This window comes from Delphinus delphis, chromosome 2, assembly GCF_949987515.2.
Source record: "Delphinus delphis chromosome 2, mDelDel1.2, whole genome shotgun sequence".
Classification (NCBI taxonomy): Eukaryota; Metazoa; Chordata; class Mammalia; order Artiodactyla; family Delphinidae; genus Delphinus; species Delphinus delphis.
In genome coordinates, this window is record NC_082684.1 from 152,545,490 (window position 1) to 152,565,413 (window position 19,924).

The following is a 19,924-nucleotide window of genomic DNA, read 5'->3' on the forward strand; positions in this document are numbered from 1 at the left end:
GTCCATCTAGCAACTGCACGCTCTTGACTTTGAAATCTATTTTTCTAAGAGATAATTTACCTGTTTGAACTGATATCTGCTTAAACAGACAAGACAGCAAATCTAATCACTCCCCTGTAAACACACAAACACACACACACACACCCTCACATATCCACAGGCATACACACTCACACAGACACACACACAATGACACATGCACAGACATATGGATTCGTTCCAAAGCTTTACTTCGTCTATTTCCGGTTTTTAGCGTCTGTTGAATTGCTATCCACAGAGGTGCCGTCTTCATGCCGTCATACACAAAGATACTGCACGAGGTCCATGTTTAGCCCAGGCGCATTTCTTCTGAGGCTCATTTATACGTCTTCATGTGCCACAGCCCGTCATTTAAATAATGGATATTTTCGATCCCGATTCCTTTGTTGACTTTCTCGATTTCCTCTGCAGACATCTTCATGACTCCCACACACAGGGCGTGCTGTTTTCCTTCTGCCATGATTGCAACCACCGTGTCCACCGCGGCGGGGTAGAGCTTAGCTCCGGGAGAGGTCAGGCCTGGACACATGATATTGGCTCCACTGAGCACAAACTTGATGGCTCCTTTATCAACCTGCTGGCGGGGCAGGATGAAAGGGTATTTGTGAAGCAGCCTTAGCGTTGGATAAAAAGGCCCTTCTCTTTGTCTAAAAAATAGTAACTCCCCGTTTACAGTGAGGATTTCTATGTGTTCGTGGCATCGCACTATTTTGACCGGATCCTTCTTAGGCATGATTTGATTCAGCCACGGATCGATACCAGGAAACTGCTCTATCAACTGGTTCTTAATACCCTTAATAACGGAAGTTTTCAACTGGATGCAGTTGGACACATTTTCTTTTTCATCAAATTTCTTGAACATGATCCAAGGTGAAGAGGGCGACGACAAGGAAGCGCCCGGAATCGAAGAGAAAACTGAATTACAGAGAGCCCGGCGGAGGCGCTTACCGGAGAACTGCCGGCGTGGACGGTCGGTACGGCTGTTGTTAACCGGAAGAGGGAGGCGCTTTACGGCTTTCCGGGAAATCTACTTCCGCTCCTTGGAATGTGGCGTCGCACTTTCCGGCAGTATTTGGTCTTCCGATTACTCTTTGGGGCGGGACTGTAAAAGGGCGGGACTTGAAAAGGAAGGGTGGTAGAGCAATCATTTTTGTTACAGGAAGAGAATAACGGAGGGGGCCTGTCTTCTATTTTTTTTAATTGGGAAATGGCTCGCCATCTGTCCAATTACCCATGCCAGAAACCGGGGGACGAATGCTGAACGATAAGACCTCCTGTTCCGCACGGTCACGGCAAGGAGTCGAGTCCTGTGCGTTATTCCTCCTCCACAATCTCTTATGCTCTCACAATCTCTCGCTGGTTTAGCGCAGCTCCGAATACTTGCAAACAGTCGCTGCCTGTCACCTTCCCAGTTCTCTCCACTTGCACCCGGAGAGGAGAGGCTTTGTGGCCAGGAGGAATGCGAATGTTGTACGATTTCAATCCTTTTAAACACACCCAAACTCGTTTTATGGGCCGGCATACGGTCTCTTTTGGTGAATGTAACGGTGCTTCTGAAAATAATGGGCTTTCTGCTTTGTTTGGGTGCAGCGCTTCTCTATTCTTACTGATTTTCTGTGTGCTCATTCTGTCCGTTACTGAGCAGCATATTGAAATCTCCATGGTTGTGGAGCTCTTTCCCTTTTCAGTTCTATCAGCTTTGGATTTATAGATTTTGAAGCTGCGTTATTAGGTCCATACCCATTTCAGATTAATGTGGAGGTCACCCTGTTAATTAGGATTTTATCCGCTTAGGTTTTAATTGTCATCCAAAGAAGTGTGAGGCCCGTGAGGACAGTAATTGTATATTTTATCTCTGTACTTTTTCACCCAGCACAAGATAGATCTGTTTCATACTACATACACAATAAGTGACTGATGAATAAATGAAAGAATGCTTCCTCTCCCCAAAGTTTTGGTCCGTTTCCCAGACAGTGCTTTGTGAAGAGAATAAGAGCAAATCCTTGCTCTGTGAGCACTTCTCTCCAATGACACATGCTTAATTTGGGAAGCCTGCACTGCAGCAGAATTGTAACAGGTGCTGAATGTATAGTGGAAAAATAACATACATTTCCTCATTTGGGGGAGCTTATAGCACATGAGGGTTTTATATATGTGTATTTTATACATATACATATATAATCATTATTATAAGGAATTGGCTCGCACGATTATGGAGGCTGAGGCTGAGGAGTTCCAAAATCAACAGTCAACAAGCCAGCCACTCAGAAGAGCCGATGGTGTAATTCAGTTTGAATCTAAAGGCCTGAGGACCAAGATGGTATAAATTCCAGTCTGAGTCCAAGTCTGAAGGTAGATGAAGACCATTGTCCCAGCTCAAAAGCCATCCGGCGGGAGGATGGCCTTTTCAGGGGAGAGTCAACCATTTTGTTTTATTCAGGCTTCCAAACTGATTGGATAAGGCCTGTCCACATTAGGGAAGACAATCTGCTTTACTTTACAATTAAATGTTAATCTCATCCAGAAACACCCAGAATAATATTTGATCAAATATCTGTGCACCCCGTGGACCAGTCAAGTTGACACATAAATGAACTGTCACAGGGGTAGACCATCTTAAATGAGGCAGTATAATGGGGTATTTATGTGTCTGACCCTAGAGCCCAGAAATTACTCCTTCTCCATCAGTTACTAGATTGAAATCCTGGAAGTTACTTAACTTCATCTGTGCCTCAGTTTATTCATCATGAATGTGTGGTTAACAAGAATACCCATCTCCTTGGGGTTGGGGTGAGAATTGCTTGAATTAATACTTATAACAAATGGGTTTTAAATATTTGACATAGCTATTATTATTAAATTAACAGCAAAACAGTTACATAAATATTTTAAACACCCTTCACACAGGACACAGTACAACTAGCCCCCCATTTGTGCCTTCCTATTTATAGCTGAGTCTGTTCTGCTTCCCTAAAACTTCACTCCAGTCACTTTGATCCTGTGAAGTCGCACACATCCAGATGCATCTCTGGTTATTTTATAAGCCGCTAACCTAATTCATTATGTGTGGATTTTATGGGCTTAACTCTTCTTATAGGATGATCGTCTTTCTTTCGTTCTTAAGGATTGTCCCATTGTTCCGATCTGTGAAGTCATATGTATGAGCAGCATAAACGAGATGTAGAAACTCAGGGGAGGTAAAGTCATTACTGGCTAGAATGACTAGGGTGACCTGTGTAGATGCCAAATGGCTTAATCAGAAATGATCTGATCTAGACCTGGCTATCAGAGGCATGCGCAAGGGATTTTGTAGTGAAGCTATTTTAAGCAAAGGACTTAAAAATTTTTAGTCTGGAGTTCCATAGCAATGAAAAATCTTTTTGAAGTTAATTATCCTTATATGAAATCATACTCTTAATTCCATACCATGTAACTCTTCCCCAGGGTGCAACTTTCTTAGCCCACAAGCATCTCTTTGCTATCTACCATGAAAAGGGACACAAAGCTCTAGTTTTTGCTTTTAAATTCTTCAGTTAAAATGGAAAACCTCTTTTTAGACTTTCTAAAAACTCACCTTCTCTAAAATCATGGGGCCTGGTTCTTAAACTTTATAGAAAAACCTAGGTCTTTGAGGCTGGCATACATTAGCATATTAAAGAATGTGATACACAAATGTTGCTTTAAACATACTAATATGTTAAAACATGACCAACTTATTCTGGTTAAATAATTTTAAATCAATTCAAAATTAATTAACCATATGAATTTTTAGAAGAAAGAAAGTCGTGGCACAAAATTCAGTCTTTCGGGCCCGGGGTGTACCACTTCCTCAGTCTTATCAGCCCCCCTCAGTATCACTTTATTTCCTCATGAAATCAGAATAATATAGCATGTACTTCACAAAGTGTACGGGGTAGTTTTGAGGAATAAAAAATACAGTATATAACGGACTTACCTAATAGTAGGAAACAGTGTAAGTACATTTTAAAGTGTTTATTTACTTGCAAAACAACCTTTATGCAATAGCGATAAGATCTAAGATTATACCATATATGTAAAAAAATTACAGAAAATTAGCTTTGGATAATTTACTAAGTCAAATAGTCAAGAGATGCCAGAATTGAATTTTATATCAGTAATCTCAAGGGAATATGTAATCGACACATGGTGTTTATGTTGCAAAGATGAGGAAATCAAGTCAGAAAATTTCTCAGGTTCCTCTAATCTCCAAAATTCGGAACCTGATCCCCACACCTGGGTTGTATAATTTCAGGGGGTTCACCTAATACAAGTTTCTCTGCATTTTGATAAATGACCACTAGAGGGCAGGAGAACCAAACGAAGTCTTCATACCGTTCACCAAGATTGAAGTTCTGCATTAGAAGGAATACTAATAGGTAACTCAACTAATACGTAACTATTCTCAATTAAAAGGTAACTATTTTTTATCATACAGTTGTTTTTCCTCAGTTATATTTCCGAAATAAACAAACCCATCTCTAGAGAGTCACAAAACATTTCCCAAGTTCAGGTGAAGCACATTCTAAATAGTAATCTACTTAATTTACAGTTTGTGAATTTTTCTCTGCAACTATAGACAATCAGCAATAAAATAATTACTTCCAAAATGATGTCTTTTAAAACAAAAAATTAGCCCTACATTTTTTGCCTGTTGAAAGAAACATTAAAAGTGACTTTTCTCACATTGCTTCAATGTATAAACTATTTTTGAAAATTAAAAAAGCTATGTGTATTATAAAAATAATCTCACGACATCCAGAATGTTTTAAATTATGTCATCTACCTCATTGCTCCATTCCACAGGTAACACTGCTAAGTTTCTCATATACTGTACTACAAAAATGTACTCTGCATACCAAGCATCGTAGATGGATGGGGAGAAAACATGAGGTCGCACATGCGTCACACCTGTGCCCAAGTGGGGATGCACAGAGGAAAGGGCCCTACGTGGGAGAGGTGGGCAGGGGGTCCCTCAGGATCCTAGGGGCTCTCATTCCCAAAGCAAACCCTGGCCTCGGGATACTGAACCCTCCCTTCTCCTCTGGACTCGGCCCACCTCTCGGGCCCTGGGCCAGTCCCCAACTCTCCTGGTCTCAGATTCCCCCGATTGTCCCAGGAGGGGATGGACACGGAACTGTGGGGGCCTCACTCGGTGTGGACACGGCCTGGGCTCCTCGCCCCCAGGGCCCTGGGTGGGTGCAGCAGGATGCGCTCAGGGGTGCAGGGGCCTCCCTCCCACGTGCAGACTCAGCACGGGGCCGCTGGCCCCGCGTCCAAGTCCGCCTCCCGGCTCACACGCAGACCCCGGGCAGCGCGGGCTACAAGACCCAACATGAGCATCAGCCGTTGGTGCACTGGGCGCATGAGCTCAGGGCACCAACGGCTCCCAGCCCGGCCGTTATCTCACGGCCCCAACGGCCGCTGCTCTGCGACCCCATGACCCCTGGGACCCCCAGGCCACCCTACTCCAGTCAGGCTGGCTGGAGACCTGGGAACGTGAAAGTCACGGAATACCCCCCATACACAACCTGCTGTCCTGGTCCCCAGACTCCTCCCCGAGGCCAGCTCGGTGCACGGCTGGGTCAGGGAGCCTAGAGGTAGTGTAGACACGGGCCTGGGCAGGAGAAGGGCAGGCCACCCCGCCACTCCTCCACACCCGCCTCTCCCTGCCTTCTCTAGCAGGACCCTGGGACACACACCAGGTACAGCCTGGCCCTGGCCGCGGCCCTGGCTGGTGTAGCAGGGACTGGAGGGAGCCCCCAGAGGAGGTGGCCCCACAGGGAGGGCCGAGTGAGTGTTGGGGGTAATTCCTGTTACTAGGGAGCCCCTCCTGGGCACTCAGTGCCAAATTTATAGATGAGCCATGGCATGGCATGGGTCACTCAGCTCTAAGTGACCAAGCCCAGCCAAACTGAGACTCTGAGAAGTCACCACGAAGATTGCCTGTCACGGGGCTGTGACTGGCCCCAGGTCAATCTCACCCCAAAGGCCATGCTGTGCCCAGGAGCCCAAGAGGTGGCCCCTGAGCCCAGGCTTGGAGGTGAGTCCATTGTGGATGGGGGAGTATGGGGAGGGGCAAGGGCGGTGGGGTCCATGGGTAAAGAAGGCTCTAGGGAGGCTGGAGGGAGGGAGGGTGACGATGCACCCTGGGGAGGTCTTCTGGATATGAACACATAGGGCTCTGAGCTCCAAGCAAGGAGTCAGGGGACACTGCAGGTTGGGGGTGGGCAGGAGACACAATCCAGGTGGTCCAACCAGAGCCACAGCATCTTAGACCTGGAGCGAGCTTAATGAGCATGGATCCCCAGGAACCGCCCAGGGCTAAGGAGACCGCCTCTGTGTCCCCATGGTGCAGCGGAGCGCTGGCGTGCCCAGCCTGTTGGAGGGCATCGTGGCTGCAGCAGGAGAGTTTCAGGATGAATCAGGGCTCCAGGGGTGGCCTGGGCTGGCAGGTTTGGGGGAAGATGCCCACCTGGTCTGGGACTCTGTGGTGTGTAAACGCTTAGCTACCTGACTAGAAAGACCCTGGGGGACGTGGCCTTGTGCTGGTTGGCGCTGGGGACCGATTAGAAGGAGCCCTTGGCAATCTCGAGTCCCTAGCTCCAGGCCTGACCTGCGTCCCCAAGGTGAAAGTCCACGTCTTCGGGACAAAGTCCTGAAGGGCCCATGTTGTAGAACAGGTTGGCGTTGTCAGGGATCATTAGCTCTGGTCAGGGAAGGGCGGGGGAAAGGTCAGCTGTGCTCAGGAGGGGCGACGGGCCAGGGAGAAGAAATGCTTAGAAACAGGAGATGAGTGGAGGGCAGGGGGGTGGGAGGGACATGGGGATTGGGACCCTTCCTGGTGCCAGGTTCCCCACTCTGCACCCACAGAAAGAGCCAATATCCCTGGGTCGGGAACAGAGCTTCTGAGATCTCTCAGAGCTAGAAGCAGGCCTGGGTGCTGGCAGAATCCGGGCCTCTGCAGTACTGCACACAGGATTCCTGTTTTGTGTGATAAAAACATTCTAGAAATAGATCATGGGGATGGGTGCACAGCATATTGAATTTGCTTAATGCCATTGAATTGTATAATTTAAAATGATTAAAAGGTAAATTTTAAAACATAAAATCTAATAAGCCATTAAACTATATGAAATAGAAAACATTTGGAAAAAAAAAAAAAGCTGTCATCACAAGGGAAGGGAAGAAGCTCTGGTACTGAAGCTGATGCTGACGGGGATGCCAGAGCCACTGCAGCAGCAGATGCTGGAGACGCACCTGGCTTGGGCTGGGCACCAGCACAGATCTGGTGCCAGAGCTGGTACAGGAGCTCTCACTCTGTGGCTGCCTCTCATTCCGGCCCCAGGACCACAGTGGGTGAGGAAACTGAGGATGAGCCTGGATCACTTTCAGCCTGGATCTAGAACTGGAGCTGCTGTAACTCCTAAGCTGGTCCAAGGGTTCAGGCTGGAGGCGTCTGTAGTTCTGTAGCTGGTCCTCAATCTCGCTGTGTAGCTGGGGCCAGACAGACACATCTTCCCAGCTATGCGAGATCTTGGGCTGGAAGTGGCTGTAGCTTTGTGTCTCCCACTGGCAAGCTGTGGGTTAGATGCTGTCCTGCCCGCTAGGCTGTGAGCTCTGAGGTCAGGAAGGTGTCCAGGGTTCACATTTATATTGCAGGTGCCTGCACACTACAAGAAGCAGTACATGTGAATATGTGAATGAGTCCATCCCCCAGCCCAGGGCTTCTTTGTGTGTCAGGCTTCACATCTGTAAAAGAACAGCACTACCTCCTGGGACCGTTGGGAGGATCACACTGACCGAATACATAGGTAAGTGCCTTTTGTGTGCTGGGCACCGTCGCAGAGACCTGGGAGCAGAGCAAAGGAGCGCCACAGCCCGGGCTCACGCGGAGCTGACCAGACCAGGGCGTGAGTGAGGAGAGCGGGTCACAGGGGTGTGTCCCAGCCCAGCCGGGGCAGCTGCCAGGATCAGCGGGTGGAGCCCTGTCCTCGTCAGCCAGTGAAGACCAGTTTAGGTGGGGCTGGAGGGGACGTGGGCTCCTTGCTCTGAACGCTCATGCTACGTGGGATCCCTGTGCAACCATTCCCCTCACAAGTCCTCAGTTTTGCCATCTTTACAGTGGGCATCTGAGGAAATCCATTCCTAGCTTCCTCCTTGAAGTTTGTCTTGATCCTATGAGACAAAGAACTCCCTGTGACCTGTCTTCTCATTGGAAACCCCAGTGTGCTCCAAGGGAACTGCTGTGTCTTCCAGGAGACTGCTCAGGTCCCCATTCTGGTCGGTGTCTAAGTTGGGCTCGGAGCCCTGGGCTTTAAGCCCCAGTGCCCACGATGCCCCTGGCATTGGTGGCACAGTAGTGAAGCCATGTCCACAGGTGCTCAAAAAAGCCAGCTGGAAGTGGGAGGGGCAGAACAGCGAGGATCAGTCCTGCGAGCATCAGGACCACGGAGGGAACTTGGCAAATCAGTAGACAGAGCTTCCTCCCTTCATGCTTGTCTTTTCCCACCATTTCATTCATTTTTCATCATTCATTTAACCAGGTCACTAATGGAGGAAACTGGGTTATTTCCAATCTTTTGCTCGTATGAAGAAGGCTGCAATGAATAACTGTGTACATGTGCCAAGTGTAGAGGTGTTTCCATGGGGTAAATTTCCTGAACTGTGACTGTTGAATCAAAGGGTAAATACATTTGTAATTGTGGATAGATAGAGCTCCACTGCCTCTGTTAGAAGGCATTCCCATGTGCTATTTCTACAGCAGCTTCAGAGTATGCCTTCAATCTTCTGGATTTACGAATTTTGTCATAGGAGCCTCAGCGTATTTCACGTGTTTAAGGCTATATTTGGTTTTTTGTGGAATGTATGATAATGTCTTTTGCCCAATTTTATATTGTGGCTCTTTTCTTTCTTACCAGTTTCTAGGGTCTCTTTATTTATAGAGGCAGTTAGGCCCTTTGCCTGGGATATAAGTTGCAAATATTTCTTCCCAGCTTATCACTTTTTCCTTTTTAGGATACGGTGTCTTTTCCCTTGGTACAATGTTAAAATGTCAGTTCTCCCCCAATTTGACTTATAGATTCAGTACAATCTCTACAAAATGCCTCAGCAGAAATCTCTTTGTGGAAACTGATGAGCTAATTTCAAAATATATACAGAAATATAAAGGGCCAAGAATAGTCAAAATAATCTTGAAGAAGAAAGTTGGAGGACATACAGTACTAGATATCCAGACTTTTAATTCAGCAACAGTAAACAAGGTAGTGTGGTCGTGGTGCAGGACAGACACATGGAACGGTAGAAAGTACAGATTCCATCCAGAGGCCCACATGCAGACGCTCAGGACTGCTACAAGCACAGCGAGGTAGGACCTTCTAAGGATGGGTTAACATGCAAAAACCAATCAATGCAACACTGTAAGAGAACGAAGGGAAAAAACCGTGACATCGGGCTGGAGACCTGATACAGCCTGAGGCAGGACATGAATGAGTTCTGCTGGCCGGCTCTGATTCTGGTGGTCTTTCCTAGCAGGTATGGAGGAAGAGGCATTTCCCAGATCAACAGCTGCATGCCAGGTACCGAGGGATGTGTTATTCTGCTCAGGCAATGAAATCACACCGAGGAAGCAGCAACAGGAGTCAGTCACCGCCCGGCTGAGCTTACGATCATTCACTTTTCCAAGATACATCCCAGGCCTCCTGTGCTCCAGACACCACTGCTGAGATGTCCTTGGGCAAATCGCTGCTTTGCTTTTTCCCAGGGTCCCGTTCTTGAGGCACAGGGGACAGGCACCTTGACGCCTCTTGTCACATGTGAAGGACAGCTACAGTAGCTCACAGTGCACCCGCAGCCCCCGAGAATGTGCCTCCCACGGGGACGGGTGCTCTTTCCAGGTGGCCCTTTGTTGGGTCCTTGTCACTGAGCACATACGGGGGCCCCCAAGTGCAGTCGCGCTGAGCCTGTCTCCATATCACCTTAGAAGGCCACTGCTGGCCCCACTTCACAGACGAGCAAACTGTGGCTCGAATAGCAACACTTTCCCCGGTGATGGGGTCTGTCTGACCTCAGAGCCTGTGCCTCAACCACCAAGTGGCACTGCCCCAGCCACGCGGCCGTCACGCATCCCTGCTCTCTGCCCTCACCCGCTCACCATACGGTCAGGGTCTTCCCTCCCCTTCCTCCAGGGACAGCCTGGTGAATTCCCCCCTTGAGGACCAACGCTGTCTGCTTGGGGGTCTCCAAGTCTGGGCAGATAAGACACAAGTGGCTGTGGCTTCATCCGACAGCCTCAGACCATGTGGACCCCCCTGTCCCCAACCCACTTTGAGGCAGGTGAGGCTCTCCGACTCCTCCCTGCCAGGCAGAGCTGAGTGTGACTGAAGCTTGGGCTCGGGGTGGCAGCCCGCACTCCCGTGGAGCCTGAGATGCAGTCTGAGCAGTGCTCCGTCTCCAAAGCCCCCAGCCTGATGCTCTGACCTTCCAGCAGCTTCCCTGAGGCCCCCACCCACCCCTGTGCTCTGTGAAGGCCTCCTCTGCTCACAGGAGCTCAAGGGTCCTGCTGTTGCAGCTGAGAACATCCCCTGGATGGATGCCTGGAGGAGAGGGAGCGGGCAGGCCACGCCCTCCGGTGTCCTGGACAGCAGGGCTGGGTGCTCAGCTCAGAAGCTGCATTAAGATGCAGGAGGGGCGGGGGTGGGGATGGGGCCAGGACCAGGGCATGGCCTGCAGTGGAGAGTCTGTGTAGGCCCTAATGAGCAGTCGTATCAATGGATGTTTGAAATATTGTGCAAGGATTTCTTTTGGATAAATTACCACTAGTAAAGGTATACACCTGTGGGACTTTGACAGGTCCTGAAAGCTCTTCTCCAGAGAGGAGTGTCCCTCCAGGGCAGCTGATGGGGCCTCTGCTCCCTCACACCATCACCAGAAATAAACACCCACCAGTGATGGTACCCAGTGCTCCTTGGCGGTGAGGACATTTGTGTGCGTCCAGAGCAGGGAGGCGAGCATCTCTGCTGCTTATGGCCACGTGCATCACTTCTCGTTTGAATTGCATGTGTTTGTTCTCTGTACCTTTTTTAAAACATTGACTTTTGAGAGTTTTTGGTACCACAGGGATGCTAACCTTCCTCTGGCTTTGGGTTCTGAGGAATGCTTTCCTAGGTTCAGTTGTCTTTCTACCAGTGACGTTTGCCTTGTTTTTGCTGGGCCTCTCTGGAGCTGGCCCTGGCACTGCAGTGATGCAGCTGGATCGAGGTCTTGAGATAGTACAGCAGCTGGCGCTGGAGCCAGCCTCACCGCGGGAGGGCAGTGGAGCTGCAAGAGGAGAAAAGGTCACCGGCGTGACTGCGCTCCCATGCGCCTTCCAAAGACCACACATCCCGGTGCTTTCCAGAGGAGCCAGAGCCCAAGAGCCCACAGGAGGAAGTCTTCCCAGGCTGAGGGGTGGTCCCAGGCCAGTCTTTGCTCCTGGTCGGACAGCGGCCCCTGGGGGCTTCGACCTGAGGGGCCCATAGGGACCCCTCCTCCTATGCTCATGTGCGCCCACCCCTGGCCTCCTCACCCTGGGCTCGGCTCTGCCTCCTGTGCTCCTGGTCCCCGGCTGGGTCAGAAGAAGGTAGGCCTGGGGCTCCAGGTCTGAGCCCAGCGTGCTGAGCTGCACGTAAGCCATAAACTGCTTTAGGCTGAGGGCTGACAAAAATCCTCCAGAAACTGGTCCAGTCAGGTGCCCAGGAAGGAGCAGGTGGTACTGGAGGTAGACGGCGTGCAGCAGAGTCAGAGGCCTGGCCTTTCCTTCCTTTCCACAGGCGCCCCTGTGGGCCCCGGTGCCAGCCCCTGCCCATCCAGAGGCCAGCCCCACCTCAGCCCGCCCCCACTTGACTGCCAAGCAGGGGCAGGCCTGGTAACAGGCAGGGGCTACAAACAGTGTCCATGCAGGACACTCTGACCACCCGCCCCCTCCCTCAGGGAAGCCAGGCGCAGCCCTCTGTCTGTCCCTGCCCCGCTGGAACATCCACCCCAGGGGGGCAGGGAGGGCTGCGCTGCTCTGGTCACTGCCCACTGTAGGTGCTCCGTTCGCAGCTGGGCTCGGAGGATGGGCGACAAGGCCGATGTGTGATCGGGATACCCGGCACACCTCTGTCCTAAGCCCTCAGATTGGGCAAGGGGCAAGCACGGCTGGGCTGTGGGTGCATGCATCTTCTCTGGGGACTGGCTCTGAGCTCTCAGCCTCCCCTCTGCTCCCTGGGGACCCGGGACCCCAGCCACAGCTCTCTGACTCCTTTCTTCCTGCAGGAAAAGCCCTCAGCTCTCAGCCCTCTAGCGGGAATCACAAGATGTGAGGGATCCAGGGTTCTGCCTGAACCCCCAACCTCAGCCCCCAAATGTCGCCCCGTGTGGAGACAGGAGTCCTCTCCCTGATGCCCACTCACTTCTTTAGCTGTTCCCGGGGTCCGTCCTCCTTCTGACAATGAGGGCAGAGGGACCCCTATCCAGAGGAGGCCAGGAGGGCATCACACGTGTCCACTACCTGCCTTGGTGTCCAGTGGGACTGGTGGACCCCGGACCAGAATGGAAGCCCGGGGGGCAGGGATTTTTGTCCACTCTGTTCACTGAACTCTGCTAAGTGCTTAGAAAAGGGCCTGTGCACAGTAGGTACTTTATGTACTGTTGACAGAATGAAACTTCTCAGATGTCTGAGTGTACCTGGGGCCCCCCAGCCAGCTGCCAGGGATCCCTGCTCTGGCTACACCCAGGACAGGAGACCCCGCCCAACAGACAGAACGTGAAACCTCCTTTACAAATGGGAGAGAGCCTGGCCCACGGTCACAGGATAAGTGAGGCTTGAAGCAGAAACCTTCCTCATGAAGGAGAGGAAAATCATAAATAAGAAGCACCACATCCTTTCCACAGGCCAGGCAGGGACTCAGCACTTCCCGTAGCTTGTCCCACTGAGTCCTGGCAGTAACCCTATGAGTTTGGTCCTTGTCATACCCCAGCTGTCACATGAGCAAACCCAGGAACAGAGAGGTGAAGCGACATTCCCAAAACACACAGCTGTGCTGTAGAGGGGAGAAGCACCCACCTTTTCACCGGCAGGCCGGGGACTTGCTGGGTGCCAATGACGTTTCAGCAGGTGGATGGGAGGTGGGACACAGGAGCTCTGCTCCGGTGGGCAGGAACCAGATTCTCCACGTTCAGGGCTGACTTGTTTTCATGCTGGGGTGGACAGAAGGGGGACACTTCAAATAATGTACGTAAACAGTAGGAAAATGCAAAAATACAGCCATAGCAAGAAGCCAAAGCAATATATAAAGAATTTTCTCAGATATCCCCCCAAATATATGAAAAGTAATTTTGCAACTGACCAAGGAGGGGTCTGACTGGTGGAGGTAGAGGAAGGGAGGAGCCCAGACTCCTTGGGACCCTGACCACTCAGGTGCAAAGCCCCTGGGCCTGTAACCCCCAACACACACACAAACACACACACACTGGGCCTTCCAGTGGCGATCATTCTAGCATCTGCTTCCGGATGTCATCAGGCCTATAAGAGATAAGACCAATGAAACCCCAGGGGTGATATCACACGAGGCTAATGCACAAACTCAGAGATGGATGATTACAGAAAGGCGTGGGATGTAGCTAGAATACAACTCAAAACTGGCGTGGGTTCTGTTCCGCAATCTTCCCGCCTTTTGGCCTTATGCCCTAGTCTCTCCCATGGAGGGGTTAAAATGAAATTCAGATACTCCCCTTCTCTGGCATGAAACTTTCCAAGGACTTCCCACATTTAGAATCAGGCCCCCAAGTGCCTCATCTCGGCCTGTGTGTCCCTCTGTCCCCTGGTACACAGGCTTACGTGATCCCTGGTGTCCTTCCCTGCGCCAGTTGCTCCGTTAACCACAGTGGGCACAACTTCCCCCTGGTGGTCACCGGCAGCACCGCGGCACCAGACAGGAAACCAGAAATTAAAACAGACCTTTGTTTGGGGTCATCAAGGCAAGCCCCACTTTTGTGGGGCTCCCAGGCCCCAGGGGGCAAAGAAACAGGACCTACGGGATCCAGGGGGGAGCAGAGGGACCTTGGATCCTCCATGTCTCCCAGTTTCCCTCCACTGTCCTGGGACATCCATGAGGACAGGAGGCCTCACCCCAGGCAATGACTCCGCCCCCTTCCACCTCAGGACTGGAGGCTCCTGCAGGGAGGGTCTGTTCCCTGGCCCCCGGAGGAGCGGTCCAGGGCTCTACCACGTTGTGCACTACCCAGGTCCCCAGGCTGTCCTCTGCTCCCAAGGGCCCCAGAAGGTAGAAAACATTTACAGGACTCAGCACAGCGGGTCGCCAACAGAGAACCAAGGCCAACACACTCTTCTATGAAATCGTGGAACCCTCGGGGTCCCGCCCAAGCACAATTTGTAGAGGATGAAGCAGGTCTTCCCTCCCGTATCCTGGTGTCCCCTGGCATGGGAGTGGGAGTCTTGGGAGCCTACCCTCGTCCCACGCGCTCAGAGCAGTGGACACAAGGCCTCAGACCCTGTCCTCTCCCCGCTGACCTGGGGATGGCCCTGCCCAGACGACCCTGGGAACCTCTGGATCCCCGCCCAGCAGCCCGGCATCTCTCCGCTCCGGATGCCTTGCGCCGCCAGCGTGTTGCTAGGAGACTGGGTGCTGGGCCTACTCCCTCCTGGACCGCAAAGCCCACCCGGCGCGTGCGCACATGCTCTCCCCAACGCCCTACCTTCCGTCTCCGCCCATGTGGGCGTGTCCACTGCCCGCAAGCGCTTCTGGCTAACCGGCCGCGTCGCTAGCCAATCAGGGTGTCCACCACCGGGGCCTCCAGCCAATCAGGTGTCTACCATCGGAGCCGCCGGCCAATCGAAGTGTCCACCACCGTGCCGCCAGCGAATCCGGGCACCCACTACGGTGGCGTCCCTCGGAGCCGCGCGGTAGCTGTAGAGGTGATCTGAAGCATGGAGAAGATACCTGTCCTGGGCCTGGGCATCTGGAAGGTGAGGCGGCCCCGTGGTCGGGGAGGGGCGGCGCCTTTCCTCGGCGCTCCCTGACGTGGAGGGGCCACCTACCTGGACACCCGCGGGGACACCCCCGGGACACCTACCTCAGCCTCCGCAGGCCCAGCTGATCGCCCGCACCTGCCGCAGGGCTCCTCCTGTGTTTGAAAGATGGAATATTTAGATATCAGATTTTCTGAAAATGGAGGTTGTCCTTATTCATATTGAGTCCCAATCATAATTATTCAGAAATAACGTCCGGGAAAGCCCAGAAGAAAAGGTGGTCATGCTTGGATAAGGGCGGGAACATTGGCAGTCACCTCACAGATCAGAGCAGCAGCCAACCGGAAGATTGGGGAAATGTCTGTATCAAAGAGACAAAGAAATGCTGCCATTGCCAGTTTGGTTTTAAAAAGAAACATTGATTTTTATTTTTTTGTTTTTTTTTTTTGCGGTACGCGGGCTTCTCACTGTTGTGGCCTCTCCGGTTGCGGAGCACAGGCTCCGGACGCGCAAGCCCAGCGGCCATGGCTCACGGGCCCGGCCGCTCTGTGGCATGTGGGATCTTCCCGGACCGGGGCACGAACCCGTATCGCCTAGTATCGTCAGACGGACTCTCAACCACTGCGCCACCAGGGAAGCCCTAAAAAGAAACACTGAAGCTTTGTCTTCTTCCCCGTGTAAAAACCTGATAGTGGAAGTACTTTGGACCTTTCTCTACTTCGGACTTTCTGTCAGTGATTTAGACATAGCACTAACTAAAAAGCTTTTCAAATTTGCTTTCTTTTAAAACTTAGTCTTTGGTAAAAAGATATCCATTTAAGAAGTCACATAGGGGGCTTCCCTGGTGGCGCAGTGGTTGAGAGTCCGCCTGCCGATGCAGAGGACGCGGGTTTGTGCCCCGGTCCGGGAAGATCCCACATGCCGCGGAGGGGCTGGGCCAGTGAGCTATGGCCGCCGAGCCTGCGCATCCGGAGCCTGTGCTCCGCAACGGGAGAGGCCACAACAGTGAGAGGCCCGCGTACCGCAAAAAAAAAAAAAAAAAAGAAGTCACATAGGAAGTTATTGGATGAGTAGGAATTCGAATGATCCACCCTTGCTCATCAAAATATTATTTAAATTATTTCTTCTATCCAATTAACTCGTAGAGGCCAGGGATGTAGTTTAATTCATTGTGGTTTGGTAGAATGAGTTGGAATTATTTCCTTTTTACCTCTTGTCAGAAAGATTTTGTTTTAAAGTGGGGTGAATTCTGACTTGAAGATTTTGTAGAACTATGTGTGTGTTGTGTTTAATTGCTTCATTTTAAAAATAACTATAGGACAATTGAGCTTTATTTCTTCTTGAGTTAAGTTTTTCTAGGAATATTTCCATTTTATTTCATTTTTCCAAATTGTCGGCTTCTAGTCATTGATAATAGTTTCTTAGATTTTAAATCTCTATTTTTATCTATATGTACTGCTTTCCTCTCATGTCATTTTTTTAAAAATTGGTCTCCTCAGTCTTGTCAAAAGTTTGTCTACTTTAGGGAATTCCCCGGTGGCCCAGTGGTTAGGCCTCCACGCTCCCACTGCTGGGGGCCCGGGTTCGATCCCTGGTTGGGGAACTAAGATTCCACATGCTGTGCAGCGCAGCCAAAAAAAAAAAAAAAGGACAACAACCAAAAAGTTTGTCTACTTTATTAAGATTTTTCAAAGAACTAACCACTGGCTTTGTTGATCTTCTTTATTGATATTTGATATTCATTCTTATTTTCGTAAGTGGTTCTTCTAACTTTGAGGTGGACACTTAGTTCATTAGCTCCCAGCCACTCTGAATGTGTTCTCGTTAAATGAAGATCATTATACTGATGCATCTCGTGGGGTGATGTCAAGTTCAAGTGAGAAAGCGCCTTGTGAGCTGTGAAGCCCTTTGGGAACATTGGGTTTAATGGTCCTGTGAGCCGTCCCGGGCCTCTTCCCCTGGTTCCAGGCCCCTCGCCTGCTAGAACAACCCCGTTCACAGTGAGCATTTTCTTTTCCGAACTTCCGCATTCCTGATAGAGTCCATCGCGTTCCTTTGGGTCTGGCAGATGCTCTGTGTGATGGATTATCTTTGTGTGCACATGTCTACCTTGGACTGATGGTCTTTGTGGGTAGAGGGTGAGCCTGTACCTCCTTGCGGCTCACCTGTCATCTTTATTCCTCCTAAATTTATTTATTCCTGTGTTCCATTCTGGAAACACGGCCTCTAGCTCAGTTATTTGCAAGCACTAAAAATACCTAAAGCGTTTTCCCCAAATAAGTAAAGGAATTTGAACTTAGATTAACTATAAATCCTTTCTGACTCTGACATTCCCTAATTTTAGGACAAAGGGATAGAAGTACCAATTCAGTAACTTCATTTTTTACGGCTGTGCATTCTAGAGTGCAAAGGGGGAATTAGGGTTGGCCCTGAATGTGGGTGGTTTACTTCTGTTCCTTGTTTTGCAGGCGGCCCCAGGGGAAGTGACAGAGCAGTAAAAGTTGTGATAGAAGTGGGCTTGTACCACAACGAGAATGAGGTTGGAGTGGGGATCCAGTGCAAGGTCAAGGAGGGCATGGTGAGGCGGAAGGACCTGTTTATTGTCAGCAAGGTGGGCCTTCCCTGGCAGAGAGAGCGGGCTGCAGACCGTTCAGCACTGGGCCACGAGATGGGGGGAGCAGCACAGGGAGGGTTCTCCGGTTTCCTCATGCGAGCTGATGACTCCACCTGTGCTTGAACCAGACGGGACAGGACTTCTGCAGCTTCGTGCAGATGCTGGGATTGGTGCGGTCAAGGGGTCGGGGACAGCATGACAGGCAGAGGTGACCTCTTGAGCAAAGGCACAGGGTATGGGACAGCACGGGGTACAGGGGCCCATAAGAAGCTTGACGTTCCTACATGGAAAAATGTTAGGCAGCAGAGATGCGAGGCTGGGGAAGCAGATGGGCCGATGGTGGAAGTCCAGATGCCATTTGAGGAGCTTATTCTTTTCCTCTTAGATAAAGGACCACAGCTGAAGGCTTTGAAGTAGGGAGCTTGTATTCTATGTAAGAGAGACTTGTGTTGTGTCGAGGTGATCGTAGCCGCTGAAAGAAGCACGTGTTTGAACAGGAGGCAGGAGACAGGCGACAGTAACAGCCATAGAGGCGGGGGTGATGACGGCCTGAACTAGGATGCAGGTCAGGACAGGACAGAGAAAGGATTACAGACATCCTGGAAAGGATTTCTCCTACATTAGGCTGAATGATCGCTGCTTGGGCGTCTCCCATGAGAGCACCTTTTCTGAGAATCTAATGGTGTAAGCTGAGCTGTCGCTCATCTTTTTAGACTAAACAAGAAAAACTGCTTCATTCCTAGTGCAGCTATACTTTAAGTCATTGTATTAGTTTCAGTAAAGGATGTAGCAACTGTGCATCAGTCACAGTAACAGAGAGCAGAAGATGCCTAGAAAGCAAAACAAGAGAGGATGATTCAGAAACAACTTATGTATGTTTGGAATCCAATGTTCAGAGAATAATACTTAAAATAACGGTAATAGCTGTCTTGCACTTACTGTCAGCTAATAGTATGATTTTAATGATGTACCAGGCACTGTTTTACACTTACTTTCTCAGTTAATCCTCACAAGCCTGTAAGGTGGGGACTGTTGTTAACACCCCATTGTACAGGTGATGAAACTGAGGCACAGAAAGTCTTAGTAAGATTATCGGTCCCAGAAGCAGGTACTCAGGTCAGACCCTCTTACCCTGCCTGGGGAACTGCCTCATTTTCTAGGGGTCCCTGCAGTTGGCTGCCTAGGTGGTAGAAAAGTAAAAGGTCTCAGATCACTCAACAAATAGCAGAGTAGAATTCTATTTATGAGTAATTAAGAGCCAACAAAATAAAACAGAGGGCTTCCCTGGTGGCGCAGTGGTTAAGAGTCCGCCTGACGATGCAGGGGAAACGGGTTCGTGCTCCGGTCCGGGAAGATCCCACGTGCCGCGGAGCGGCTGGGCCTGTGAGCCATGGCCGCTGAGCCTGCGCATCCGGAGCCTGTGCTCCGCAACGGGAGAGGCCACAACAGTGAGAGGCCGCGTACAGGAAAAAAAAAAAAAAAAAAAGAAAGGAATCCAAAAGGGAGGAGCAGGTGTGGAGCCGGTGACAATTTTCTAGTTGCTCATTTTACAGTAAACTTTTATTTTGTGAGAACTGTAAATTCACATGCTATTGAAAGAAATAATACAGAGAAATCTCGTGTCCCCTCTGCTCAGCTCCCCGCAACGTTACCATCTTGCAAGATGACAGCCCCATGTCATGACAAGGATATCGACAACGATACAACCCACTGAGCTTATTCAGATTTTCCCAAATTTGTGCTGGGCGTGTATTTAGTTCTGTGCAATTTTTTCACCTATGTGTTTCATGAATCGTGGCCACAGTTAGGACAGAGAACTTCTCCATCACCAATCCCTTTTCTAACTGTTCCCCCCTCTCTTTTGCCCCACTCCCTCCTTTAATTTTCCAGCTTTCTTGAGGTGTAATTGACAAATAAACTGTATGTGTTTTAAGTGTGCAGTGTGATGATCTGACACACGTGCACATTGTGAAATGATTCCCACAATCAAGTTAACTCCCGTCACATCACATAGCTCCCTTTTTTGTGTGTGGTTAGAAGGCTTAAGATTTACTCTAACAGAGTAAGTAGTAGATACTAGTGCCATAAATATAAAAATCAATTTTTTAAATTAGAATAGTTATAAACTAAAAGTACTATCCTCATTGTCAATTCTATTGGTTGATTCCATGAAAGGACATTGGATGAGATTCATCACACTTTCTTTTTTTTTTTCCCCAGCTTTAATGTTGTATAATTGA

General features: G+C 50.1%; 1 protein-coding gene and 1 long non-coding RNA gene across 2 annotated transcripts; both read right to left on the reverse strand.

Moving 5' to 3' along the window:
• Positions 1–213: 213 nt before the first annotated feature.
• On the reverse strand, positions 214–1,032 carry LOC132419867 (malignant T-cell-amplified sequence 1-like). Its single transcript, XM_060003751.1, has one exon. The coding sequence runs from the start codon at positions 899–901 to the stop codon at positions 356–358; it is 546 nt and encodes a 181-aa protein (XP_059859734.1). The 5' UTR covers positions 902–1,032; the 3' UTR covers positions 214–355.
• A 10,260-nt stretch (positions 1,033–11,292) lies between these two features.
• On the reverse strand, positions 11,293–14,714 carry LOC132419868 (uncharacterized). Its single transcript, XR_009518264.1, has 3 exons — positions 14,612–14,714; positions 13,145–13,278; positions 11,293–11,376 (listed from the first exon to the last, which is right to left on the reverse strand). It is a non-coding gene; the product is annotated as an uncharacterized lncRNA (long non-coding RNA).
• Positions 14,715–19,924: the final 5,210 nt, after the last annotated feature.

What these genes read in the sequence shown, in the direction of transcription:
- LOC132419867 (XM_060003751.1), bottom strand. Translation starts at nt 901, where the DNA reads ATGTTCAAGAAATTTGATGAAAAAGAAAATGTGTCCAACTGCATCCAG.